This window comes from Oryza sativa, chromosome 5, assembly GCF_034140825.1.
Source record: "Oryza sativa Japonica Group chromosome 5, ASM3414082v1".
In the NCBI taxonomy this organism is placed as follows: domain Eukaryota; kingdom Viridiplantae; phylum Streptophyta; class Magnoliopsida; order Poales; family Poaceae; genus Oryza; species Oryza sativa.
The window spans coordinates 10,802,967-10,830,705 of NC_089039.1; the positions used below are offsets into that span (position 1 = coordinate 10,802,967).

At 42.0% G+C, this 27,739-nt stretch overlaps 1 protein-coding gene across 4 annotated transcripts; it reads right to left on the minus strand.

Moving 5' to 3' along the window:
- Positions 1 to 2,604: 2,604 nt before the first annotated feature.
- On the minus strand, positions 2,605 to 22,737 carry LOC4338250 (serine carboxypeptidase 2). Of its 4 annotated transcripts, XM_066310689.1 has the most exons (10): positions 22,184 to 22,737; positions 21,980 to 22,075; positions 21,793 to 21,885; positions 21,615 to 21,700; positions 21,013 to 21,291; positions 20,717 to 20,844; positions 19,433 to 19,528; positions 8,639 to 8,744; positions 4,125 to 4,190; positions 2,605 to 2,852 (listed from the first exon to the last, which is right to left on the minus strand). In XM_066310689.1, exons 1-10 carry the CDS (start codon positions 22,581 to 22,583, stop codon positions 2,712 to 2,714), a joined length of 1,491 nt encoding a protein of 496 aa, XP_066166786.1. In that variant the 5' UTR covers positions 22,584 to 22,737; the 3' UTR covers positions 2,605 to 2,711. The 4 variants fall into 4 exon arrangements, with proteins under 4 accessions (XP_066166786.1, XP_015640215.1, XP_015640213.1 ...); XM_015784729.2 differs by lacking the exons at positions 2,605 to 2,852; positions 4,125 to 4,190 and adding an exon at positions 6,551 to 7,017; XM_015784727.2 differs by lacking the exons at positions 2,605 to 2,852; positions 4,125 to 4,190 and adding an exon at positions 7,828 to 8,137.
- Between the last annotated feature and the right edge of the window lie 5,002 nt (positions 22,738 to 27,739).

The following is a 27,739-nucleotide window of genomic DNA, read 5'->3' on the forward strand; positions in this document are numbered from 1 at the left end:
AATTAATAATACATTTCCTAGAAATTAAATAAAAAGTTAAGCAATTTATTCGAGTGAATTAATGGGAGAATTAAAATTTTCCCTTAAAAATCATTGGCCGGGAATATTTTGCAATATTCTTTGTGCCCTAAAATACTCTCCGGATTTTTCCGCAAATTTTCGGAGCTCAATAAATAATTTTTTAAAAGTCACAGAGATCATTTAACCAATTAAGTAAAAAGGAAACAAATTTAATTCTCCTTCCGTCCCCTTCCTCCCTTTCGGGCTCGGCCCAAATTCCTCCCCCTCCTTCCTCTCCCGCGGCCCGCGCGCCTCCTCCCTCTCTCGGGCCGGCTCCCCTCTCACTTGGCCCGCTCGCAAAAGTCTGTTTTGCGTCCCTCCTTCTCTCCCTTCGCCGACAGGTGGGACCGGCGGTCCCACATGTCAGCTCCTCCTCCTACCTCTGGCTGGCCGGCTGCAACCGCCATGGCCGCCCGAGCCGCCCAACGTCGCCGCTTTCCCCGCCCACCTCCTCCACCCTGCACCGCTCCCGCCCGACCGTGGGACCTCGCCGCCCATGACCCTGCTCCCCTCCCCCACTCCGTCCCGCGAAAAACCGCCGCCACCACCCCCACGACGCCGCCCCACTCCCCCTCGAAATCCGCCGCTCCCCGGCCCTCTCCTCGCCCCCTTGAGCTATAAAATCAATCCCCGTGGCCTCCTCTTCCTTTTTCCCCGTTTTCCCGAGTCCCCCACGCCCTCTACCGAGCTCTCCACGCCGATCCCCATCGCCGCCGCTCGCCGGCGATCTCCAGCCGCGCGCCGCCGCTGCTCCCGCCGTCGCCGCGCCTCACCACGTGTGCCATCAGCTTTGCCATCCCGCGCCGCACGCCGGCCTCCACTCGGTTTCCTTCAACCGCCATCGGAACCACCTCCCCACCGTGTAACCTCTCTCCGCCGCTTGCCGCCGAACTCCGGCCGCCTCTCCTCGCCACGCTAGCCACCGCCAAGCCGCGCCACCGCCACAGTCGGCTTCGCCGCTCCAAGCCAAGCACCGGCCACCGCCTCGTTCCTCTAATCCACCACCGAGCCGCCCTCCCCACTACCAACCAGAGCCATCGTTGCCATTTCCGCCTCCGGCCGCGCCGCGCCGCCTCTTCAGTCCGCCCCGTGTTGTGCCGTCGCCCTCCGCGGTACCGCAGCCATTGTCCGTGGCTCAGTAATCCCTCCGTGTTCGCCGATCGTCGCCGGACTCATCTCCCCGTGCCTCCCGGTCCCTCCGACCATCGGCCGCCGGTTCCTGCTCACGGAACGCCGCCGAACCGCCGTCGCCGCTGCCTCCCCGAGGAGCGCCGCCGCCTCTTCCCGCCCCGGCGACCTCCCGCTCTGCCTCGTCGGCCCGCACGCTCGGTGAGCCCCTCCTCCTGCTCCCCTTCCCTTTCGCGTGCATCGCCACTGCCCGTGAGCGCCGCCGTCTTCCGGCTGCTCGCCGCCGTTCGGCGCCGCCGGCTGCTGCCTCCGGAGGCCGCACGCTGCCCAGCACCATAGCTCGGCCGAGCCGGTTTCATGCCGTGCCCGTGCCCCAGCCACGCCGCCTCGTGGCCGTCCGATCGGCTTTGGGCTGATCCGGGCCGTCGGTTCCCGTGGACCGGCGGTGGACCGCCTCGGTGGTCCCGGTCCACGGTGGACCGGCGCCCTTGTGCCGCTGACCGGTGGGGCCCGCCTGTCGGCGCCAGCCCCCTCTCTTGCTGACGTCAGCGGCAGTCCTTTTCCTTTGTGAAAATATTTAATAAATGCGCAATAAATCATTAATAATTATAGAAATTCATTTAGTGGCTCAAAACTTCTAAAATTCATATCTAATTCATTCGAACTCCGAATTGAGCCATTCAACTTGCAAAATTCATCTAAAATTGAGCTCTACATGTTTGTTTACTTTTTATGTACTGTTTACTTGGTTTTTATTAGAGTTTTTCCTCGTTTTGCGTGCCAGCGTGTAGTTCCCGTCGTTTCGGAAGATCGCGTTCGTAAGGATAAGAGTTCAGAAGATCCAAGTGAAGAAGCAAGGCAAGTCACACATTCCCCTTGAGCATGTTGATCCCAATTTTCAAATGTTTTACTGTTTGCAAATAAATATGCATGTTTTGCTAATTACATGGGGTCAGGGTTTTACCTATCTGCTCGCTTGTGCCATGTTTACTTGATATCTGTCCTTTGTCAACCATGGGTAATAAATCGCCTAGCTTGTGTTACTTTGATGACCTAGCTAGAACTATATGCTTAGCTATGCTTAATTACCACTAGCTCAGTTGATGGGATAATTACAGTATTAGACCTTTTTAGTATCAGTTTGAGCTGCGTGCTCGAGACATCTGGCCATGCTTCATGGTCGTAATTATCCAACTAAAATGCGACTGAATGGTGGGCTGTGGGTGCATGGTTTTGCTGGTCGCACCCACGGCAGTTAAGGACCGGTTCGCGGGAAACCCTGGAAGAACTTATCGTACTTACCACAAGCCAGCGTGGGCAACGGCTGGGCTTGTAGCGTAGCTTTCCTCTAGCCGACGCATCCAGGCAAGGGTGGGCGTGATGGAGTATGGATGGGCCCTGTGTCACGACCGGAAATAACCCAACGGGCGTTCCTTACGTGCGTGCATTAATCCTTGTCCCAGGAGGCAAGGTACACCAAAAGTTGATACAATTCAGAGTTTAACAAACGGAAGCGTAAATAGTTAATTTAATACATGGGCAGCGAAGGCCCAGCACACACAAAGACAAACGAGAAGCAGCGGAAGACTAGGGCGACGACCACAGGCGCTTGACGGCAGGCACGAGCTAGACACCAAAGCCTTCATCTTCAAGGAACTCCTCTTCTGGGTTTGGGAAAAATTGAGCAAGACTGAGTACAACCACCGTACTCAACAAGACACACCCACAAGTGCAGAATAAGTGCAAGGGAGTACAAAGGAGTTATACTATAAAGGGTTAGGATTTGCAGTAAACAGCACTTAAAGGTACTTAGTTGCTCAAAGCTATTTTGTAAATACGATTCTAGAACTATACCATATTATTTATCAAGGCCATGAACCCACACGAACCTGCCTTAACCCAAGGCCTACGATGATTCAGACCGAACTGGCAACCCAACCCTGGGTCCCAGCTCGTCCCAAGCCAACCCAGGCCAACCATTCCACATTTTAGTTGTTAAGCAGGTTTTAAGAATTAAAACACTAACTTGGGTACATTGCTCGGCTTGCCCATAACCGAGGGCGCGGCTATTCGAATAGATTATACTCTGATCAGAGGTGTACATCTTTACCCACAAGACACATCTTTCTCACGTGCAATCACGTGCCACATACCACTACGGTATACAGACGAAAGACGTGACATAGTTTCCAACCCATCCAAGCTATAGACAAGAGTACCGACCCAATCCCGCCTACGGCCGGAACCCCCGGGACAGGCAGGCAGGACTGAGCCCCTAGCAGCAGGACACCAGCCCTGTGCCATGACATCTCGACTACCGGGCCGCAGCTCGTGTAGCCTTCATTTGTCCTAGAGATGTCCATCGACCCCCGACTTCTTCCATCTCCATCCGTGTACTTTTGTTTATAACCAGACTGAGCCACAAACTAAGCCTTACCCACTAGACATGTGGAAGTACGGTAGTGCTTTGCAACAGAGGCCCGAAGACCGGTCCTTATATGGCCGAGGTGCTACTATCAAAACCATGCACCCGAGCCCAACCTAAAACCATTTTGGGGATTTTGAATAGAGGGGGATGTGTGTAGCCAAATCCACAATAACCAAACCATTCCAAAGTGTCCAGGTGATATGAATATTCCCAAAGTCTAGAGTTGAAAAACCACCTAATGTTACCTAATTAAAAGCGAAGCATCTACCTAAAATCATACTAGTGATACCACGAGTAGGGTGTCCACTAGTTGGGGTTTTGTTTATTCTAGGGTGAACAAGGAAATAATAACAATAACAATAATATTAAGGTCATAACGAAGGTAAATAGGCATGGCTAGATAAAACAGTGATAACGCGGGAATTTAAATAAAGCGATAATGCAATAATTTAAATCAACATAATTTTACAAACTGGGATCCAATATGTTCAAGGATGATGTGACTTGCCTTGCACGCTTTCCCAAACGTCGGCTTCAACCTCCACGAAGAGCGGATCTTCCGAAGCTGCAGCGTCTACACGACCAACGGAAAAGAAAAGGCTTTTACTCTAATAAACTCCATATAACAAGCAGAAACAAAGCACAAAAATGGGTTCTTGACTTCTTAAGGAAAAATTAGAGACTTGAACGGTCCAATTCCGAGTTCAAATGGCCAAGTTATGGCCATTTGAAGTTTGAATGCTCTTTAAATGGATATTTGCGAATTTCTTCATTTAAATTTTAATTTAAAATCGGATTTATTGCGTCAGCCGAGGGGAGGGGCGCGCGGACCGGGTCCACGGGAGTGGGGCCCACGCGGCAGCCTCACGGTCCACGGTGGACCGGGTGCACGCGGCTCACGCTGGCCGGCGCCGTGGGTCCCACGCGTCAGCCGCACCCGAGGCGCGGGCGGCTGACGGCCGGGCCCCACATGGCAGCCGCGGGGTGCGCCCGAAGGCGGCCTCGCCGGCACAGCCGACGGGAGGCGGCGCGCCCGCACCCCTATGGTCGCCGGCGGCGGCCATAGGCACGGCGGAGCGGCGGCCGGGAGAGGGGAGGGAAGGGGGAAACGAAATGAGCGGTCCACGGCTCACCCCGGGTCGGCGGCGACGACGGGAACGGCGACCGGAGCGGAGGAAGGCGGCGGCGCGGCTCGGGTCGACGAGGACGGCGGCGTTCCGGCGGTCGGCGGGCGAAACGGAGGGGTGGACGAGGTCGGCGAGGACGCGGCGAAGCCGAAGAAGGCGACGCCGAAGCGGGAGAAGGTCCGGGGCGACGACGGCGGTTGACCGGAGCTCGGCGGTGACGGCGGAGAGAGGGAGCGACGGCGCGAGCTCGATTCCGGCGGAGAGAGAGAGCGGCGAGGGTCGGAAACGGCGGAGGGAGGCACGGGGAGTGTTTATATAGGGTTGGGAGGGGGAGAGAGCGGCCGGATGAGGGGGGAATCGGCCGCGGAAGATCCGGCCGTCATTGATGCGCCGGCGAGGTTTAGGGGGAAACGATTCCGAGCGAATCCGAGGGAGAGAGAGAGGGAAAAATGGGGGGAAAGGGGGAGGGAATCACGGGGAGTGATTTCCCCCTCTTTATTGCGCGCGTGGACGGCGGGAGGCGGCGGGATTCGCGGCGGCGGCGGCGCTAGGGCACGGGGGAGGCGGCGGGAGCGGCGGGAGGAAGGGGATGACGGGTGGGCCCCACCCGTCAGCGAGGGTGGCGGGCGGGCCCGCCCGTCAGCGGCGCGCGCGCGGGGAGGAGGCCGATTGGGCCGCGGGGGAGAGGAGAGAGAGGGAGAGGGAGGTGGGCCGAGCCGGCCCAAGAAGGGAAGGTGGGGAAAAAGACTTTTTTGGTTTTTTTCTTTTTATAAACTCATTTTAACTTTGTTTATTTCTTCTTAATTATTATTTGTGCTCTGAAAATTCCACTAAAATTTATTTACGCATTTTAGGCTTTTAGGAAATATACAAAAATCCTCCAAGCCTTGTTTGACTTTTAACTTTGCACATTTTAATTGTTGGAGGCTTTCACATGGATTTTACTTATTCTATGCATAATTTCGAGGATGTATTTTAGAGTCGTTTTGGGACGCGACACCCTGCGACGGCCTATGTGGCTTCCGGATTCACCTAGGCACGAGAGGGGACTGCCCGCTGCCTTGCGAGGAGTGGGGGTGAAACCTGAGGTGTGGTGTGCTTGGTTAGAGGGGGTTATGCGAAGGGTCCTGTCACGGCCTCTTTCCGGTATGTCGTGGTGGCATGTCGGCGCACGGAAACGTGTCGTGGGGCTGTGTCTTGTGGGTACAGTTGTACACCTCTGATCAGAGTAAAACTATTCGAATAGCCGTGCCCGCGGTTATGGGCGGTCGACCAGATTCACCGTGATTAGTCTCACACTTAATAAATCGACCCAATACACTGTAGTTCAGGTGGGTTGGTTGGGCCTGTTCAACGTGGGGTAGCGTTGATCAGTGGAGACTTAATGTTACTTTAATTACTCAACAGTTTTACTGTTTTGCTCAATAAAATGTTTTACAACCGCCTTTATGCAAATAGCCACAAACCATCCTTGTATCCCCTTGCACGTCTGCATCGTTGGTGTGGCTTGCTGGGTACGGTGGTTGTACTCAGCCTTGCTATTATTCCCCCTTTCCAGAAGTGTAGTGCTTCTGAGCTGAAGATGGAGTTAGAGGACCAAGGCTCAGACCCCAGTTGAGTTTTGCCTGTGGAGTGGAGCTGAAGCTCCGCTAGGATCGTTTTTTTCCGCTGCTGCTGTTTTCGTTTCGGTGCGAGGACTAAGTGCCTCTTTTGTAAGTATTTTACGCTTTATTTACGTTTGGAACTGTATATTACTTGTCGTTTTGTGTACCCTGGCTGGTCCTGGACAGGGATTTAATACGCAAAATAGTCTGGAAATTTGGGTTAAATTTCTGGGCGTGACAATAAGTCTAGCTCTCAACATCGTCCGATTGATTGATCGTTTGATTTGATGTCGATTCTCCTCCATTTTATGGTTATTCTCTACAAAGAGCTTAGTATCCTAATACTAGTGGAATATTATTATTCTAACACAAATATGCATTGCAAGCATAACTAGTTCTCCTTGATTTTGGTAGTATTGACGGTCGAATCTGATCGCTAACGACCGTCAACGGAGATCTAGGCCCATCCATGTGGTACCCGCCATGGCCGCAAGTGGCTCTGCTGCGTTGGCACCACGTTGGCGTGCCCGTTCCACGTGGCTGCCCTGGCGCTGACTCCCGTGGTAGACGATCGGTCTGGCCATGTGTAGACCCGGTCTACCGTGCACCCGTCTCCCTTGGGTCACTTATGGTGGGACCCGCTGATCGGCACTGCTTCCCTCCCCCCTACCTTAATAATTGCGCAATAATTCGAGTTAGTTTATCAGAAATATATTTAAATATCTTAAAACTTTTAAAATTCATAACTAATTCATATGGACTCCAAATTGAGCTATTCAACTTGCAAAATTCATCTAAAACTGAGCTCTACATGTTTGTTTACTTTCCATGTATTGTTTACTTGGTTTTTATTAGGGTTTTTCCTTATTTTATGTGTGATTGCAAGGAGAAGAGTTCGGAAGATTGATTGAAAAAGCAAGGCAAGTCACACATTCATCCATGAGCATATTGAGTCTACTTAGAATGAGGACTACCTATCTGCTTGCTTAGACCAAGTTCACTTGACATCTATTCTTTGTCAAACTTGGATGATAATTTGATTAGCTTGTGTCTCTTATGTGATCTAGCTAGAATTATGATATGCTTAGCCATACTTAATTACCACTAGCTCACTTAATTAGGCTGTGTTCTAAGTCATGGTTCCCAACTTCACCACCTTTGTTTTTTGCGTGCACGCTTCTCAGAACGTCAAATAGTGTATTTTGTGCAAATTTTTTCCATAGAAAAGTTTATGTGAGAAATCATATTTATCCATTTTTAAAGTTTTTTTAGCCAATACTTAATTAATCATGCTTTAATCCATCGCTTCGTTTTGCGTGCGGAGGGGAGGAGTTCCCACCCCTAAAAAAACACAGCCTTAATGAGATAATCACACAATGCCAAAATTTAAAATTTTAAACCTTAATTTTAAGTTGATTATAAAAATATATTAATAAATTATTTTAGGTGCTTCATTTGTTTTTCTATGGTTTATGACTCATAGATCAAAACGAAGATCGATAACAACAATATAGGAGTATCATCCATTATCTTTCTTTAATTTTTTTGATTGGAATGATTTTTATTGCTTTTTTTCCATTTTATTGCTACAAATATTTCAATTACAATAAAGATTAACAAATCTAGGCTTCATTTTGTACTTTTGTAGGCGCATCGGGCATGGGCTTGCCCTGCAAGAAGTGCTTAAAGAGTATGAGCGCCTGGCGCGGCCGGTGTAGCGGCACTTCGTGCCCTGCGCCTCGGACGGTTACCAAGCTCAAGCCCTTGTACACTTGGCTCCACCCACCAACCTAATCACATCAGATCAACCATAGTGGCCATTAATTAGTTACTTAATCTCGTGAATTCTTCGAACAAACTTAGGCCCTGTTTGGCACAGCTCCAGCTCCAGCTCCACCCCTCCTGGAGCTGGAGCTCAGCCAAACAGTTTCAGCTCCACCAAAACTAGGAGTGGAGTTGGGTGGAGCTCTCTCACAAAATGTACTAGAGTTGTGGAGCTGGGTTTAGGCAGCTCCACAACTCCACTCCAGACTCAACTCCTGGAGTTATATTTAGGAGTTGGAGTTGTACCAAACAGGCCCTTAATTTAGTTTGAGCTGGAACCTTAATTGGACAGATTAAGGTGATCACAAAACTGATATAAAATAGATTTTAAAGAAAAGGTTATATATTCAATTGAGGCGTAAAGGTTTTGCATGTTTGAGAGAGAGAGAAAGAGAGAGAGAGAGAGAGAGAGAGAGAGAGAGAAACATTAAAAGGCATATATACTTGTTGACTGAAATGAGGCTGACCTTCATGGCATCATACCAAGGGTACCAACTAACAGTAGTTGGAAGGCCGAGAGCATCGATGGAGTATCTGGTTGCTGTCAAGGGGACGACAGCGTCCGTGTCTCCACTGCCAATAAACAATAACAACATATATTCTTGTCAATCTTCTACATTATTAGAGTAACATCGTTGCATAGTTGGCAGGACGGATTTTGTAGAAATACATAGTAAGTTTTATTTATAAAAAAATATAAAACAAATGGAATATGTTTTTTATATAATTTGATTGGATGTCTGAGAACCATATATACTTATATAGTTGGTTGTCTTGAAAAACAATTTAATAATATCACAAGTTTATAGGGTATTGCATATATATTGCTATAGAAACCAGTGAAAGTTGTATACTGTCACGGTGATGACCAAAATAAAATATTCCTGTGAATACATAGATATAGAATCATCTTCAGTTGTAGCCTACATTTATCTCAGGACCTCCAACAATAACCCTCATTTCTCTTTATTTTTCCATTTCAACGTACACCAACTATACCGGCTACAAATATTAAATATTAAAGACAACAACAAAACCGATCTAATTTCATCTCCCTCACGTGTAATACAAAGATATAGGGTGTGTTTGGATGGTGCCTTGCCAGGCCTGAGGGCTCTCGACAGGCATGTGCATCTAACCATAGGCCACTAAAATTGGACGCTTCAGAATTATGCTTGTCTCAGACGTAATTCTTAAGGTGTGAACCAGGTCTATAGTCCATAATAACCTAGCAATCTGGTTCAACTCCCCAAAACAAGCAAAACCGCACCACAGCGACAACACTATTCCGATCCACAAGAACTTCAAAAAATAAAAAATAACATAAGAGTTCAATTTTCGGAATGGTGGCAGAATGGGGCTGAGTGGGCTCGGTGGTGGGCAGAGCGAGAGCGGAAATGCTACTGGGCGAAGAGCGATCGATTCCGCCCACCCCCCCTCCTCCCCCTGGTTTCCTTTTTTGACACCGTATTACTTTTCTATTTTAGTAAATTTATGCGCCTAAAGTTTATACACCTCAAGTTTATACATCTAAAGTTTAGAGACCAAAAGTTTATAAGTTAAAAGTTTATATATCCGATTCAAATTTGAATTTGAATTCAAATATTTTTTATATATAGTATTTCTATACATCTAAAGTTTATAGACCTAAAGTTTATATATCTGATTCAAATTTGAATTTGAATTCAAATATTTTTCATATATAGTATTTCTATACATCTAAAGTTTATACACCTAAAGTTTATAGACTTAAAGTTTATATACCCGATTCAAATTTGAATTTGAATTCAAATAATTCAAATATTTTCTATATATAGTATTTCTATACATCTAAAGTTTATACACCTAAAGTTTATAAATCTAAAGTTTATAAGTTAAAAGTTTACATACCCGATTCAAATTTGAATTTGAATTCAATTTTTTTATACATAAATTTTTCTAACTTTTTGTTTTTTTAAATTTTTTTGTGGTGTACTGTAATAGGAAGAGAAGAAGGGGAGAAGGGACCGTGGGGGGGGGGGTGGGGGGTGGTGTGGCGGGGCCGATCACCCATTAGGCCCCCCCGAGCGAGAGCCGGCGGCCAAGATCAGGAAGGCGTCTAACTGGAATCATATGCACTGGTAGTCCATGTACTGCATGCGTGTATATTTTACATAAAGGTTCATCAACCATTTATATTTATTTTCGAGAGAAATGGACCATATACATAGACTACGCGTTGCTTCGATTTTATGATGGATACTATTCGATCGTATCCTACCATAACAATGATTCTATCTAATCCTTGCCACATACTGATCTATAGTAATATTATCACTTCAGTTTAGGAGTTCAGTCCCATCAAGGGAAAACATATATCCCTAATTCACAAAAAAATGGTCCCTAGCGGGTATCCAAAGGTTTTGTTGTTTTCCTTGCATGACGACAAATTTGCAAATGTCAAGCTACTTACAAGAAATGAGGAAAAGACATCGATTCCTCGCCTGGTTGGCCGAATTATGTCGTTTTATGGCTATTTCTTTTGAAAATGACGGATCAACAAGGGAATATTTAGCACATGGACATACTTTATATGTCCCTTAATAATTCTTAAAGAGCACACAGAAGACCTCTTAACGTGTCGTTTAATCAAAACATTTCACGTGACGGATAATCTGGAATTTCCTCTTGCATGTTTACGACCAACAGTTTGTTATGTGCACCTTTCAGAGGATTAATCAATTTCATCCCGTCCAGGGCGGCAGAATTATCTTGACAAGTGTTTCTAGAAATTGTACAGTTGAAAATTAAAACAATAGCAACTAACATAAGTTGAAACATTCGGTTTATGTGAAAATGACACTAACATATTTTTTTAACGAAAATGACACTAATATATTTCAAACTATTACAATCATAGAAATATTACTTTGAAAAGGTAATGATTGGATTTTACATTAAGAGACACTATCAATCTTTTAATAAAGTAATATAAAACAGAGCCACTGTATTAACTCTCACGGCCTCCCGCATTAATTAAAAAAGGAAAAAATAATCCATGGAAAAATACAATTTAGCGAAAAAGAGAACTTGGATTAAAATTTAAATATAACTAATATAGAGATAATAGTCTAGGTAGAAATATAATTTAGAACAATCTACAATTCGATTAAAAATAAATAACATTAAGAGAAAGAGTTCAAATATAAATATAAATACCACAACTTAAAATTAAAATATAAATATTACGGAGAAAAGATTTCACCTAGGACCACAATTTAGAAATATTATAAATTCAGAATAGAAATAAGCAATATTACTAGCTAAGAGGAAGAATCCATGTATTAATATAATTTTGAAATATTTTAAATCCAGGATAAAATAAATATTACTAAGAATAGATTTCATGTATGAGTACGGTTAGATTTCATTGGGTAATTGATCCATTTAAATCAATTAAATCAAATAAATTCCAAGGCTCATTATGCTAGGAATTCATGTGAATTCATTCTTCTATGGGATATCAATGGGATGAAGAATTTTGAGAATTAATCCATTTGATTAAGGAACTGGTAACTTATATCAATTAGTCCTAATTGATGGATGGTTGATGGTTGTGTAGTGGAGGATGGTTCATGGTTAGTTGATGACAATTAGTTGCTCTATTCCTCTTCCTATTCCATTGGTAACTTACATCAATTACTCTTAATTGATTGTTAGTTGATGGTTGTGTAGTGGAGGATGGTTCATGGCTAGTTGATGACAATTAGTTGCTCCATTCCTCTTCCTATTCCATGACTCTTACTCTTCATCTTCCATTCCTCTTATAAAATGAGAATGGATTTGATCTCCCGCGAGAAGAAGAAGACACACTTTCATCCATTTTCAAAAGCTGTTGCTGCTACAGTAATCCCATCCCGACGAGTGTGTGCACACGCGTTGGGAGAGTAGGCCTCCGAAACCACGCGTTGCTGCGACGTTTGCACAGACGGGCGGGCGATCAGGTTTTTGGGGAGCGCAAGGCGCGACTACTCACTGTTCGTCAACATCTACTTCATCTTCACCAACATGTCGAACACTGGAGACAAGGAGAAGGAGACTCCCGTCAACACCAACGGAGGCAATACTGCCTCAAACTCCAGCGGAGGACCATTCTTGGGGTATAACCTTATTACATTATTTCAATTAGAAGTTTTACTGTTAATGTTCATCGCAATGTCAACATTGTGTCATTATGTGATTGTTGATGCTTATTCAACGTTAAGCATGCTCATGTTGATTACATTCACCACTATCACTGGATCAAATCCTATTGTAAATATAATGTTTATTATCTTGTTATTTTGGATTAAAATATGCCGAATTATGACCAAATTTCCAACAATCCAAAAACCTGATAGGTCATTTTCGGTAGTTGGCTTTGCTGCTGCACTGAAACCACATGCTTTTGATGGTTCAAACTATAAGAGATGGAAAGCACATGCACTATTGTGGTTGACAGCGATGCAGTGCTTCTATGTTTCACGGGGCAAACGAAGTGAACCACCTCTTTCTCCTGAGGAAGAGGCTAAGTTCGAGGCTTCGGATTGCCTGTTCCGTGGAGCATTGATCAGTGTACTCGCTGACAACATAGTGGACGTGTACATGCACATGCCTTCTAGGAAGGACATGTGGGATGCACTTGAGGCCAAGTTCGGAGTTTCTGACGCCGGCAGTGAGCTGTATGTTATGGAGCAGTTCTATGACTACAAGATGGTCGATGACCGTTCTGTAGTTGAACAAGCTCATGAGATTCAGATGCTGGCTAAGGAACTTGAGAACAACAACTGTGAGTTGCCGGACAAGTTTGTGGCAGGTGGCATTATTGCCAAACTACCACCTTCTTGGTCGGACTTTGCCACTTCTCTAAAGCACAAGAGACAAGAGTTCAGTGTTCCTGATCTCATTGGCTCTTTGGGTGTTGAGGAGAAGGCGAGGGCAAAGGACGTCCGGGGCAAAAAGGTTGAGGGAGGTTCTAGTGCCAATATGGTACAGAAGAAGAACCCTCATGCATCCCACAACAACAAGAAAGTCAAGCCTGATGTCAAACCCAAGGCTGCAACCAATTTTAAGAAGAAAAGCAAGGGAAAGGCAAAGGGAGACTGCTTTGTGTGTGGCAAGTCTGGGCATTGGGCCAAGGACTGTCCTGAGCGCAAAGACAGGAAGTCTGCCAACATGATCATTAGCGAGGGCGGAGGAACATCGGGGTACGGTAAAATATTACCTACAGTTCTCTCTGTTTTTCATTCACCTGATTGGTGGGTGGACACTGGTGCTAATATTCATGTATGTGCTGACATTTCTCTATTTTCTTCTTATCAGGTCGGGAGAGGTTCCTCCTTGTTGATGGGAAACGGGTCGCTTGCGGCTGTTCATGGTGTTGGTACGGTCGATCTGAAGTTTACTTCGGGAAAGACCGTGCAGCTGAAGAACGTGCAGCATGTCCCTTCAATAAAGAAGAATCTAGTTAGCGGCTCTCTATTGTGTAGAGAAGGTTTTAGACTTGTGTTTGAGTCCAATAAATGTGTCGTATCTAAATATGGGACTTTTGTTGGAAAAGGTTATGACAGCGGAGGCTTGTTCCGCTTTTCTTTGAATGACATGTGTAATAATCATAATGCTGTGAACCATATTAGCGAGAATGATGAGTCTAATGTGTGGCATTCGCGACTCTGTCATGTGAATTTCGGTTGTATGACGCGCTTAGCTAACATGAGTTTAATTCCAAAATTCACTTTGGTAAAAGATTCCAAGTGCCATACTTGTGTTCAATCGAAACAACCTCGCAAGCCTCACAAGGCATCTGAGGCGAGGAATTTGGCACCTCTAGAACTTGTTCATTCCGATTTGTGCGAAATGAACGGCGTGTTGACTAAAGGGGGAAAGAAATATTTCACGACACTGATAGATGATTGCACTAGATTTTGCTATGTGTATCTATTGAAAACAAAGGATGAGGCATTGCATTTCTTTAAAATCTATAAAGCTGAGGTAGAAAACCAACTTGAAAGGAAAATCAAACGGTTGAGGTCTGATAGAGGTGGGGAGTATTTTTCCAATGAGTTTGCATCCTTTTGCGAAGAGTTTGGAATTATTCATGAGATGACGCCTCCCTATTCACCCCAATCAAATGGGGTGGCCGAAAGAAAGAACCGTACTCTAACTGAGATGGTGAATGCCATGTTAGACACTGCGGGGCTTTCCAAGGAATGGTGGGGTGAGGCAGTTTTGACTGCGTGTCATGTCCTGAATAAAATTCCAATGAAACATAAGGAAGTAACACCATTCGAGGAATGGGAAAGGAAGAAATTAAATCTCTCATACCTACGAACATGGGGCTGTTTGGCCAAGGTAAATGTACCTATAGCCAAAAAGCGGAAACTTGGACCAAAAACTGTTGATTGTGTGTTTCTTGGTTATGCTATCCACAGTGTGGGTTATAGATTCTTAATAGTAAACTCTGGAGTACCCGACATGCATGTTGGTACAATTCTTGAGTCCAGAGATGCTACATTCTTTGAGAATGAATTTCCTATGAAATATACACCTAGCACTTCTAGTAAAGAAACTGTCATGCCCCATGAGCACTTTGCACCGATAGAACACAATGATCAAACGCCTGAGGAAAATCCTGAGGAGGACAACATTGTAGATACTCGCAAGAGTAAGAGACAAAGGGTTGCAAAATCCTTTGGAGATGACTACATTGTATACCTCGTGGATGACACCCCAAGAACCATAGAAGAGGCATATTCATCTCCTGACGCTGACTACTGGAAGGAAGCAGTACGCAGTGAAATGGACTCGATTATGTCTAATGGTACTTGGGAAGTCGTTGAGCGTCCATATGGGTGCAAGCCCGTAGGATGCAAATGGGTTTTCAAGAAAAAGCTTAGGCCTGATGGTACAATCGAAAAGTACAAGGCAAGGCTTGTGGCCAAGGGTTATACCCAAAAGGAAGGCGAGGACTTCTTCGACACATACTCACCAGTTGCTCGCTTGACCACGATTCGAGTACTACTTGCTCTGGCAGCCTCTCATGGTCTTCTCGTCCATCAGATGGACGTTAAGACAGCTTTCCTAAACGGAGAGCTGGAGGAGGAGATCTATATGGATCAACCAGACGGTTATGTACTAGAAGGTCAGGAGGGAATGGTATGTAAACTATTGAAATCCTTGTATGGCCTCAAGCAAGCACCTAAGCAATGGCATGAGAAGTTTGACACCACGCTTACATCTGCAGGCTTTGTTGTGAACGAAGCTGACAAATGTGTATACTATCGCTATGGTGGGGGAGAAGGGGTGATCTTGTGCTTATATGTCGATGACATACTGATCTTTGGGACCAGCCTTAATGTGATTGAGGAGGTCAAAGACTATCTGTCCAAGAGTTTTGAAATGAAGGATTTGGGAGAGGCTGATGTTATTCTTAACATCAAACTACAAAGAGGAGATGAGGGTGGGATTACACTTGTGCAATCCCACTATGTGGACAAGGTTTTGAGTCGCTTTGGATATAGTGACTGCAAGCCAGCTCCTACTCCTTATGATCCCAGCGTGCTATTAAGGAAAAACCGAAGAATAGCAAGGGATCAGCTGAGATACTCTCAAATCATTGGTTCATTGATGTACTTGGCTAGCGCAACGAGGCCTGACATCTCATTTGCTGTAAGCAAGCTGAGCCGGTTTGTCTCAAATCCGGGAGATGATCATTGGCAGGCTCTGGAAAGAGTAATGCGCTATCTAAAGGGTACTATGAGCTATGGAATTCACTATACCGGGTATCCAAAAGTACTAGAAGGGTATAGTGACTCAAACTGGATATCTGATGCTGATGAGATAAAAGCCACAAGTGGATATGTGTTCACACTTGGAGGTGGCGCTGTTTCCTGGAAGTCTTGCAAGCAGACCATCTTAACGAGGTCAACAATGGAAACAGAACTTACAGCACTAGATACTGCGACAGTTGAGGCCGAGTGGCTTCGTGAACTCCTGATGGATTTGCCGGTGGTTGAAAAACCAGTGCCAGCTATCCTAATGAACTGCGATAATCAAACAGTGATTATTAAAGTGAACAGTTCAAAGGACAACATGAAGTCATCTAGACACATCAAGAGAAGACTGAAATCTGTCAGAAAGCAGAAAAACTCCGGAGTGATAACATTGGACTATGTCCAAACGGCTAGAAATCTGGCAGATCAGTTTACCAAGGGGCTACCACGTAATGTGATAGACAGTGCATCGAGGGAAATGGGCTTGATACCCACCTAAGGTTGCATAATAGTGGAAACCTGTCCATTATGATCGGAGATCCCGTGAATTTGGATGGTGAAACAAACTATTGTGTGACTGAAAGAAGAGACCCTTGAAAAGGGCTCATTTTCATGATGTGCTTCTCTTCTTTCCTGCATGGTAGGATGGCTTATGTCTTAATGTGATCCGAGTGGCTTTTCCAAGCAGAGATGTTGACCTGCAGAACATCTTAGAAGGAACACACCTATATGAGTTCGACTGCTAGTCACAGTCTATGAGATTTGGGTGATCTCTAGATACTCATGAAAGGCCTGGAGTATGACTTATAAGCTCCAACCCGAGGGAATACTAATGGTTGCCTAGTATCAGTTATGGAATTGAGTGAAACCTAACTGCACAAGACTGACAATTCAAGGCATAGTCCATTGTTCAGTTGTGGTCAGGTGTAGCTCCTTTTCTAGGTGAAAGTTCAACTTAACAGTCTTCACCGAAACACTGGTATATAAAAGTTGCTATGGAATAGAGAGCATTCTCATGAGCCTTGAAATTTGGTGGGGATTGTTAGATTTAATTGGGTAATTGATCCATTTAAATCAATTAAATCAAATAAATTCTAAGGCTCATTATGCTAGGAATTCATGTGAATTCATTCTTCTATGGGATATCAATGGGATGAAGAGTTTTGAGAATTAATCCATTTGATTAAGGAATTGGTAACTTATATCAATTAGTCCTAATTGATGGATGGTTGATGGTTGTGTAGTGGAGGATGGTTCATGGCTAGTTGATGACAATTAGTTGTTCTATTCCTCTTCCTATTCCATTGGTAACTTACATCAATTACTCTTAATTGATTGTTGGTTGATGGTTGTGTAGTGGAGGATGGTTCATGGCTAGTTGATGACAATTAGTTGCTCCATTCCTCTTCCTATTCCATGACTCTTACTCTTCATCTTCCATTCCTCTTATAAAATGAGAATAGATTTGATCTCCCGCGAGAAGAAGAAGACACACTTTCATCCATTTTCAAAAGCTGTTGCTGCTACGGTAATCCCATCCCGACGAGTGTGTGCACACGCGTTGGGAGAGTAGGCCTCCGAAACCACGCGTTGCTGCGACGTTTGCACAGACGGGCGGGCGATCAGGTTTTTGGGGAGCGCAAGGCGCGACTACTCACTGTTCGTCAACATCTACTTCATCTTCACCAACATGTCGAACACTGGAGACAAGGAGAAGGAGACTCCCGTCAACACCAACGGAGGCAATACTGCCTCAAACTCCAGCGGAGGACCATTCTTGGGGTATAACCTTATTACATTATTTCAATTAGAAGTTTTACTGTTAATGTTCATCGCAATGTCAACATTGTGTCATTATGTGATTGTTGATGCTTATTCAACGTTAAGCATGCTCATGTTGATTACATTCACCACTATCACTGGATCAAATCCTATTGTAAATATCATGTTTATTATCTTGTTATTTTGGATTAAAATATGCCGAATTATGACCAAATTTCCAACAAGTACAATTAGAAAAAAAATAGTCCAAAGAAAAATACAATTTGAAATATATGTATTTCAGAATAAGAAATGAAAAAAATTAAAAGAAGTGTCCATATAAATATGGAATTTATCAAACCTTAAATTCGGCTTAAAAGTTTAGAAATAAATAATAACGAGATAAGAATCCATGTGAAACACAGCTTAGGGACTATGAAATTGGGATTAAAATTTTGTTAGTATTGATAGAAGAGTCCATAGAGAAATACAATTTAGAAATGTATAAAAGTTATATATTGAAAAATAAATATTATAAATTAAAGAGTTGTTGAGAAGTATGATTTAGATATACTTTAAATTCAGGTTAAAACAACATAATATAAAGAGAAAGGGTCCACGTAGAAATAAAGTTTAGAAATATCTTTAGTTTGGGTTAAAATAAATGTATTATTTAGAAAAGTCACATATTAATTGAAAATTATAGTATTCACGCGTTAATAAATAAACAAAAATAGCTTGATTGTTCAAACTACATTAAAAATACAACTAACAGATGAGATTAAATCCTTAATTAGTCATGTCCTAACGTGACAACGGAGTTCCTAGAGTCTAAGCCATGAGCAACAATAACAAAATATAATAATATAAAACTAAAAAAATAAGGAACTGTCAATGACAATGGATATTTTATATTTGAAGCAGGTTATGGACTATGACAGATATATATGTACAATATGCCATTATTAGTAGGTGAAATTAATAACATAATTAAACATAATAGGAAGATCCTATTAATTAATAGGATAAAAATGTAGGGAAGAAGTGAAATAAATATGCCATAAAGAACAAAATTTAAAATTATGTTCACATTTCAATGTTTTTTCTAGTAAAATGCGAAATTATGTATGCTATTATGTGACAAAAGATTATAAAAATACTATAGTTGTGCAATCGGCATGGATCATCACGCTAGTTACTATATATGATAGGAGCAAGTTTAATAATATAGTCAGCTACTAGCTACAAAAATTAAAATATCATCTATAGCCAATCTAATAGCTCACTACTCATACAATAGTTAGATGTAGATATATACTACGTCATTAATATCTAATTCACCCCTATCTCTCATATAGTTTATTGAACCCTATGCTGCAGCTAGCTACAAATTTGTAGTCCGTTTTTCTTCTCTCTCTGTATAACCACAAATGTGTTGTGGCAATTTGTACAACCCGTTTACATCATTTTATACCCTAAGTAAAAAATAAAAGAAGGCAATGCGTTGAAACGGCTTACTGAAAAGTATGTTTAATTGAGGTAAGAACATGCCTAAAAACAAAGACGTCGTCACACGCGCGTTAATTAGCTATACCCAAATCTCACTGAACTTTGACGAATATTTACAGATACACCATGTATATTCTTCACGAATTCATTTATCTGTCAGCATGAAGAATAAATAAGTTAAGAAAGGGGCAGGAAACTGACCTGAAGACCCATATTCTTAGGCCAGCTGCAATAAGCTCATGGTAGATAGGAAGCACGGACCTTGGCGAATCTCTCCAGTTGTCGTTGAGGATGTCACTGCCATACACTCAACAGTTTTACAAGCCAAATGAGCAGAGCTATCCACATGAACCTGGTGTACTACTATGTACAAACACCATGTTCGTGAAAATTTTCTTTTAAATTTCAGACTGTCACAATCTTGTTACTATATTATGCTGGAGTAGTTAATTAGGAAGTGATTGCTTCCTGTGACGTGTTGTGCTATGGAAAAGGACCAAGTAGAAGAATCCTTTTAGTACCGTAGTACTTCCTCCGGCTCACGAAGACTTCATTTTTCAGTTTTTATACAACGTTTGACTTTTTATCTTATTTAAAAAAAATTTATAATTACTATTTTTATTGTTATTAGATGATAAAACTTGAATAATACTTTATGCATGATTATTTTTTTATTTTTTTTAAAAAAAAATTAAATAAGACGGATAGTCAAACGTTGGACATAAAAATCTAAAAGTAAAGTCTTCGTGGGACTGAGTGGGTAAGAAAAATAAACAGAGACCAATCATTGGAAGTTTCAGTCAGAGTATTCCTATTGGAGATCAAAAAGTTTAATCAACAAATTTATAATAGAAATAGGAGTAGATAAGTACTCAATAAAAGGCTAAAACTTCATCACTTCTTTGTTGTGTAGCTGTCATGGCCACGTGGATTCTTTGTTTCCAATTGCAGATGGTTTATTTCTTTTTTAGCTGGCAAGGTTTTTCACTTTTATTTGTGGGCTTTCTAAACCGACCCTAATTAATTTATTATACGAACGTGAATGATTACACGAACCCTATTTGACAAAGAGACTCAAAGTTATATTTTCGTTATCTTAAAAAAGCATTAAAAGGTACTGTTGCGTAAAACAGAGAAAGCCTAAAACTCCATGGTCTACAACTACACGTACAGTAAAAAACGGGGAAACCCCACAGATTTGTGGGACCATTTGAAAATGTAAGAAACTTTGGGAAAGCACCGATGATGTGGTGACAAAGTCACATATACACGACCTTTTGTCTATCAGGTTCAAAATTAGAACATGTGTGTTTTTAATAGTAGAATTTTAGACGAGGAATTTGTCGTTGGTCTTCGTCTCTACGAGTAATTAAAGCATGTGTGTTTTCTCGTGCGTGTGAATGTACGTGTCTTCCATGTGTCAATGTAAAGAAAAAAGGTATTAAACTTTTTGGCAAGCAGGCATGCATGCATGCACAAACTAACCTGCACGTCGCCCATGTGTAGTTTATGCCAGTGACGTTGGCGTGGAGCGCCCTCTGCACTTCCGGCCGGTTGTAGTACTCCGTTGAGTATCTCTCCGTGCACGGATCATACGACCCTGTCATCCACGGCTGCATATACACACACAAAACATTTACATTTCACATAACAAAACTTTCCAGAAAAATAAAGTAGAAAACAACAACACAAATCGAGGAAAAATAAGGCTGTGTGCATCCTTGAGTGTAGAGGCCGGTTTAATCCATTATATAAAAATTGAGAAAAAAAATTAAACGCACATAGTGGCCTTGCTTGAGCCGCCGCTGCCTCGCCGCCGCCGACGAGGTGGAGGTCTCGTTGCAGGTGGGCGTGTAGAGGCTGTACATGTCGATGTCGCCCTGCTCCACCGTGGAGGCGTTGAGCGCGGCGAGGCACGCCGGTGCCGGGTGCTCGCCGGAGTCGTGCACGCACGACGCGTTCAGCAGCCGGTACGTGCCGTCGGAGATGATCCCGTGGTTCCACCAGTACTCGAACGTGCCGATGTAGTCGTGGTAGTCGTCCGTCACGGCGTTCCCCACCTGAAATCGTACAATTATTCATTCAAAGGCCGAGTTTAATTTCAAACTTTTTCCACAAACTTTCAACTTTTTCTTCACATCAAAATTTTTCTACACGCATAAACTTTCAACTTTTCCGTCACATCGTTCCAATTTCAACCAAATTTTTAATTTTAGCGTGAACTAAACACACCTAAAGTCGCCGTTTGTACTTTCATTTTTTTCTATTTCTCAAAGTATATAAGTGAATTTGTTGGTCTTTATCTACTGGTACGAGTGCATGCAATTCAATATAGCGAATGATGGTAAGGGAAGGGAAGGTGTATGTAATGTGTACTACGTACCATGAAGCCTTTGAAGTTGATCAGGGGCTCCTTGACGCCTTTGTTGTTACGGTACACAAGCTGGGACAACTGAGGAACATAGTGCCCTGCAGCATTTAAATTGTTATTTATAGCCTAGTCCATAAACAATTAAGCAGAAAAAAACTGAGTAAAAAAAAAAAACAGAGTAATGAAATGCCTGCGTAGCTCTCCCCGGCGATGTAGAAATCTCGGTATTTATACTGCGGGAACTTCTCGAACCATTTCACCAGAAACTTATAGGAATCATGAGCTGCAAAAATTTTTAAAATAATATATAAAATCCAATAACTTTTGAGTGATTTCATAAACAGAATTGATTACTAGTTTATTGTTTTGCAATTCACCAGTTCTCTTGTCTCCGGAATCGTAGAGGTCGGAGGTGGTGTTGGTGTATGAGAATCCGACGCCGGCCGGCGAGTCCAAGAACAAGATGTTCGCCACTGGCAGCCATTGAAACAAATTTCACAAATTATTTCATCTACATACCATACAAGAAATGATTTCATCTCCTGAATTCTGAACAACTCTGAATACATATATTTGCTGACCTTTGTTCCACCGGTAGTCGTTGAGGAAGAGGGTGGCGCCGTCGGGGCGGATGCGGAAGGCGCCGAGCTCCTCCGACGCGCCGTACGCGACGGAGGAGCAGCCGGGCCCGCCGTTCAGCCACAGCACGAGCGGCGCCGGCTGCGCCGCCGCCGGCGCCTCCTGCAGCCAGTAGAACAGCGACCGCCCCGCCCGCTTGTCCACCGTGACGTAGCCGGAGTACATGTCGAAGTCCACCGGCGGCTGCCCGGGCAGATATGTAACCCGTTCACCGGCAAGGCCACTCGCCGCCGCCGCCGCCGCCGACGACGACCGGAGCCCGCAAGCCAAGCCGAGCAAGACAACGAGTTGAGCTACTAGTGGCAGAGGAAGACGACGACTGGCCATTCTTGGGAGCTCCATTGGTAGCAAAATTCTGGTGCACTACAGTTTGTGCGTAGAATTTGATATAGTAGAGATGTTGAGAACGAAGAGTATAAATAGCGGAGGTTTTTTTTTTTTTTTGCGGGGATAAACGGAGGAGTTTGATGTCATTTTTGGTTTGGATTACACGCTTTCCTGATGTAACCTCTTTCTTTTCCACCAAATTTCGGTTTGTTCGGCAAATCTGACCACGAAAGATGAGACCAAACCCCGTCAAGATTGTGACAATTATCAGGTCAGTTACTGCATGGACAGAGGAGAACCAAACGAGAGGAGAAGAAACCGTGCAGATTTCTTGGACGTCATCCTTGCCAGGCCGGCAGGTTTCTGTACAAACCTGGAGCTCTTCTCGAGATACTTTATCTAGAGCTATATGATAAATCTTGGCACTTTATTATTATGATTTTTTTAATCAAGACAAGATATATCTGACCTTAGTTAATACATCAGGGAAAAAGAGGAAATGGTTATTGCACATAATTGTCCTTTTTAAACTTATTTGGTGTGCAAGCAAGAAATAAGGCTTTACCAAATTGGCAGCATCCTAACACATTAAAATGGGTCAATCTACTGTGGCGTACCAAATAAATTCTGTAAATCAGAAAAGTATAGAAATATATCGGGACGAATAAGCTATGGTATTTTGAATCTAAATATAAAAATAAAAAGATAAAACAGAAAACGATGTTCTATATGTGAATTATTATGTTAAGTTAAATCTCTAAATTCAAATTAAAGGGCATATGATTGATACACCTAACACGTCGTATATCTTATAGAATGCCCTAGAATGACATTAGAGTAATTTATTTTAATCATCATGTATTTGAGTACTGAGCATATCCGCGAGTAAAATTTATTTTCATCTATGGTGTGTAATGTATCACAACTCGTTGATGCGCGTGGTCTAGCGCCACCAATTAATTTATTGCCTAAAAATGTCAAATCCATCATAACAAATCAAATTGAGAATTTGCTGGTGAGATGTGATATTATAATTTAGGCAAATTTTACTGCAAAACGTCCAAAATTTATATAATTTGCTACTAATAGACATCGAAAAACGTGCCACAGCTGAGAGGCATTAAAAAACTGATAATTTGCTAAATTTGGCTCAATAGGAGAAATATTTTTTTTAAAAAAAAGACAAGAATGCCCCTAAGATCACATGCTTCAAATATAGCTTTAGAATGAAAATTCAAAAATTATGCAACTCTAAATTTGACATTAGCCCAAGTATATCACCAGCATACATCGTATTCCATCTTTACTTCAACCTTAGCTCAAAGGCCTTTGACACTATGGACATTCAGTCTTTTTGAAGAGTTTCTTTATCCAATTGAGCCGAAAGTGTTCTCTATGAAATTATCCTTTTTTTAAGGGTGTCTTTCAATCATGACACATTTTTGCGATGTCTACCAGGAAATTACACAAATGTTGAGTATCATATAGCAAATTTTGCCTATAATTTAAACTTTTTGTGACGTAGATATAGAAGCAACCAAAAATGTTAATACCTACAGTTATACTACCTCCGTTCCAAAAAAAAGACAAACCCTGGGTTTCCATGTCCAACGTTTGACCGTCCGTCTTATTTAAAAAAATTATGGAAAAATTAAAAAAACAAAGTCACGCATAAAGTATTAATCATGTTTTATCATCTCACAACAATGAAAATACTAATTTAAAAAAAATTCATATAAGACGAACAGTCAAACGTCGTTGAACATGGAAACACAGGGTTTGTCTTTTTTTTGGACGGAGGGAGTACATCTTAATACTGTAGGTGAACCTATTTCACCAATTACTTGCCTTACATGGCAAATAGGTGAAATGAAATAATCTTTATTATAAGAATATTGCCTCCAATATTTCAGGGGTGTTCAGATGAGGCTAAAACTTTTTAGCCCATGTCACATCGGATGTTTGGACGCCAATTTAGAGTATTAAACATAGACTAATAAAAACTAATTTTATAAATGAGAGCTAATCTGCTAGACGAATTTTTTAAGCCTAATTAATCCATAATTATGAAAAGTTTACTGTAGCATCACATTGTTAAATCATGGCGTAATTAGACTCAAAAGATTCATCTCGCGAATTAGTCTAAGGTTATGGAATAGGTTTTGGAATTAGTGTATATTTAATACTCTAAATTAGTGTCCAAACATCCAATGTACAGAGACTTGGATTAAGTCCTTGTTTCCCAAACAGGCCCGAAGATAAGCAGGAAAGAAAGCTGTTTGATCCATATCAAAACGATGTGTACACAAACTTGGAATACCGTAATAAAAAAATCATAAACCTTGGAGTTGGGTCTGCTAAGTAATCATAAGCAGATCCGTTTGCAATTGCGATTGATCTTTGTAATCAGATAGATCACGCACAGCGGCAGCTGACTTGGTGCCAGTGCTTCTTCAGAGAGATTGTTTGGAGCCTGGATGTGGTGGAGTGGTATTTTTTCTTTTTTTTTCCTGATTATGACATTCTTCGGTTGTAATCTTGTTTTTTTTTCTGCTATATCAATATGAATCTTCGCATTATCTTATGCGGATCATTCGAAAAAAGTAATCTGATAGACTGATATGCTGCAACAACTTTTTATATTTTGGTGTTTGGTAAACGTAATTTATGTTGCAACTGATAATACAAAGTAGTTGTGTTCTAAAATCATAAAATAAACAAATGGGAGTGACCTAAAAGCTGGATAACATTGTTTACGGTCATAATTAAAATTGTAAAACAAACTGAAAAAAATTATAGTCCAATTTTGGATGATAACTACTCCCTCCGGGCTGATAATACATGTCGTTTTAGACAAAGATGATGTCAAACTTTAGAATAATTGATTATGAATTACTTTTAAAATATTTGTCTTTCAAATATGGTGACTACATGTATATATTAGTCTTAAAAAGTACTTTAACAAAATCATATATATTTGTTAACACTTTTATACATATTATAATGGAAAATAATGGTCAAAGTTATTTTTTTAGAGACACTGCCCTTGTGTAAAAGGATAAGTATTATCAATCCGGAGAGAGTAGTATGGTTCTCAAAGTTTTACTAGGGGATCAATTTAGTCCTTGATGTTTCATTATATCTAATCGAGTCCCAAAAATTTTGGATCTGACATAGTATATTTCTTAAACCTACCGAAAATCACAAGCAAGATGAATGTTTAAATATCCATTTTACCCTCACATATGAGGGATGAATGTTTAAATGTCCATTCTACCCTCGCATTTGAGGAATTTTACGATCCTTGAAAAAATACCTTGAGAGTACCTTGAGCACTTAGTACTTTTAGGTACCAAATTTTACACTAGAAATTTAGATACATTTTTAAGTAAATAGTCTAAATTCTCATTTTAAATTAAGGATGATAAAATTACCCCTCACATATATACCATAGAAAAAGAAGGGAAAAAATAAAAGAAAACATTAACGGAAAGTATTTCCAGCCTTATTAGCATCCCTTCCTACGCACATATCATTTTTTTTCTATGTCTGGTAGAAGGGGCATTTAAACGTGATCCTGCATGCAAGAATGACGGGCATGTCCACCTTCCTTTTTTCGAAGACTATATGTTAAGCTGCATGATAAATTTCAAGCACTTGTTTAAATAATTTGAAATATCTAATACTAAATTAATCTGGAGCAAAACTTAAAGGATTATATTGGCTATTGACCCAAAAAAATTAATTTCCATAGCAACATAAAAACATAGGTATACAACACAGCACAAACAATCACAAACACAGTTTTAGTCTGCTCTTTTTGAGTATATCTTTCTTAAGTCTTAGAGGATCTACAGGTAGAATAAGTTCTTTGTCTGTGGTCCGTTTCATGGACTCGAATTAGAATAGGGTCCTGTCATCCTGCATCTGTAGCGTTAGCACTACACAATCAAAATTCTGGGAAGACGGCAACGTGACAAGGCAGCTGGACGATAGACAAATGCAAATACTCTCTGACCACTTTTCCGCCATGGCACGGTGCTTAGTTGCATTGGTTTTTCCAAGTTGTCTCTATCGATGATTAGATTTTCCTTCAAACGTTTCATGCTTGTTGATTCCCCTATCATTTCAAACTTTTCAAACCGTACTATATCGACATGTAGGCACCTCAAGAAATATTGAAGCGTACATTCTGCTAGTCATAATTGAAAGTACATTTCAGAAAACCTGATGTATACGACCAATTGTAACATCGACTTAAACATTTAATACAGAATAGCATGGAGATTTCAAGCAAAATTTTCAACTCTTCGAAGTTCTACGCTATATGCACTGTTGTTTTTAAAAAATATCTACGATATATATGTATCATTTATCTGTAATATAATAGAATGATAAACAATATGCACCCAAGAATTGAATCCGATACTTCAAATTATTTTCCCTAATTCTATATCTATTGAATTGGATCTCATATGTGCCTTCTTGAGACTGGAATTACAAATCAGTACAGTTAAAAGACACAAATATTAGGGTAGGACCTAATATTAAATATTAATTAGAAGGGGTGAGGCTTCGAAACCAGATCGTCTAGCCCACCACCTTATGGAGCTAGCCGAAAAACCCCTAGGCGTTTCTCATAAATCAGTACAATTTTAAGAGTTATCTCTCTATATCTGTGTGGGGTGGGGCAGGGACAAAAGTTGTATCACTACGAGTCTCTGCATCAATTAAAAATGCACAAAATGAACCCTACCGGATGAAATTATTCTGACAACTCAATAATTATTCTTCCCCAAGAGTTCTCTCTTGTCTCTCTTAGTTCACCTTTTTGTTTTCTAGTTGAATTCAGCATTTACTATACATGGACAGCATCCTTGCTCTGCATAGAAGAGGCGCGATGTAGAGTTTTACGTTTAGTTGCACTAGAATTATGGTAATTCAGGTCTCTTAGAATGACAACCTCAAAAGAAGCCAATTATCCGGCTGCTTCTTGCCATGACGATGTTCCAACCTCAAGTAGTTCACTCATTAGGTCAATAAAGGTTTAAATAAAAACTTTTCTTCTGTCTGCAGGCAACATCGCAACACCGCAAACATACAAGAGACATCTAAAAAGGCACTCCGCACTTTGATGCTGTTGGTCGCTTCGCCTGGCAGATATGGAACGA

Excerpts from the sequence above, each read along its gene's own strand:
- LOC4338250 (XM_066310689.1), bottom strand. The coding sequence starts at position 22,583 with ATGGAGCTCCCAAGAATGGCCAGTCGTCGTCTTCCTCTGCCACTAGTA. Across the intron at positions 22,076-22,183 it reads CGACTACCGGTGGAACAAAG|TGGCGAACATCTTGTTCTTG; the intron begins GTCAGCAAATAT and ends AATGGCTGCCAG. Across the intron at positions 2,853-4,124 it reads CGTTTGGGAAAGCGTGCAAG|AAGAGGAGTTCCTTGAAGAT; the intron begins GCAAGTCACATC and ends TCCCAAACCCAG.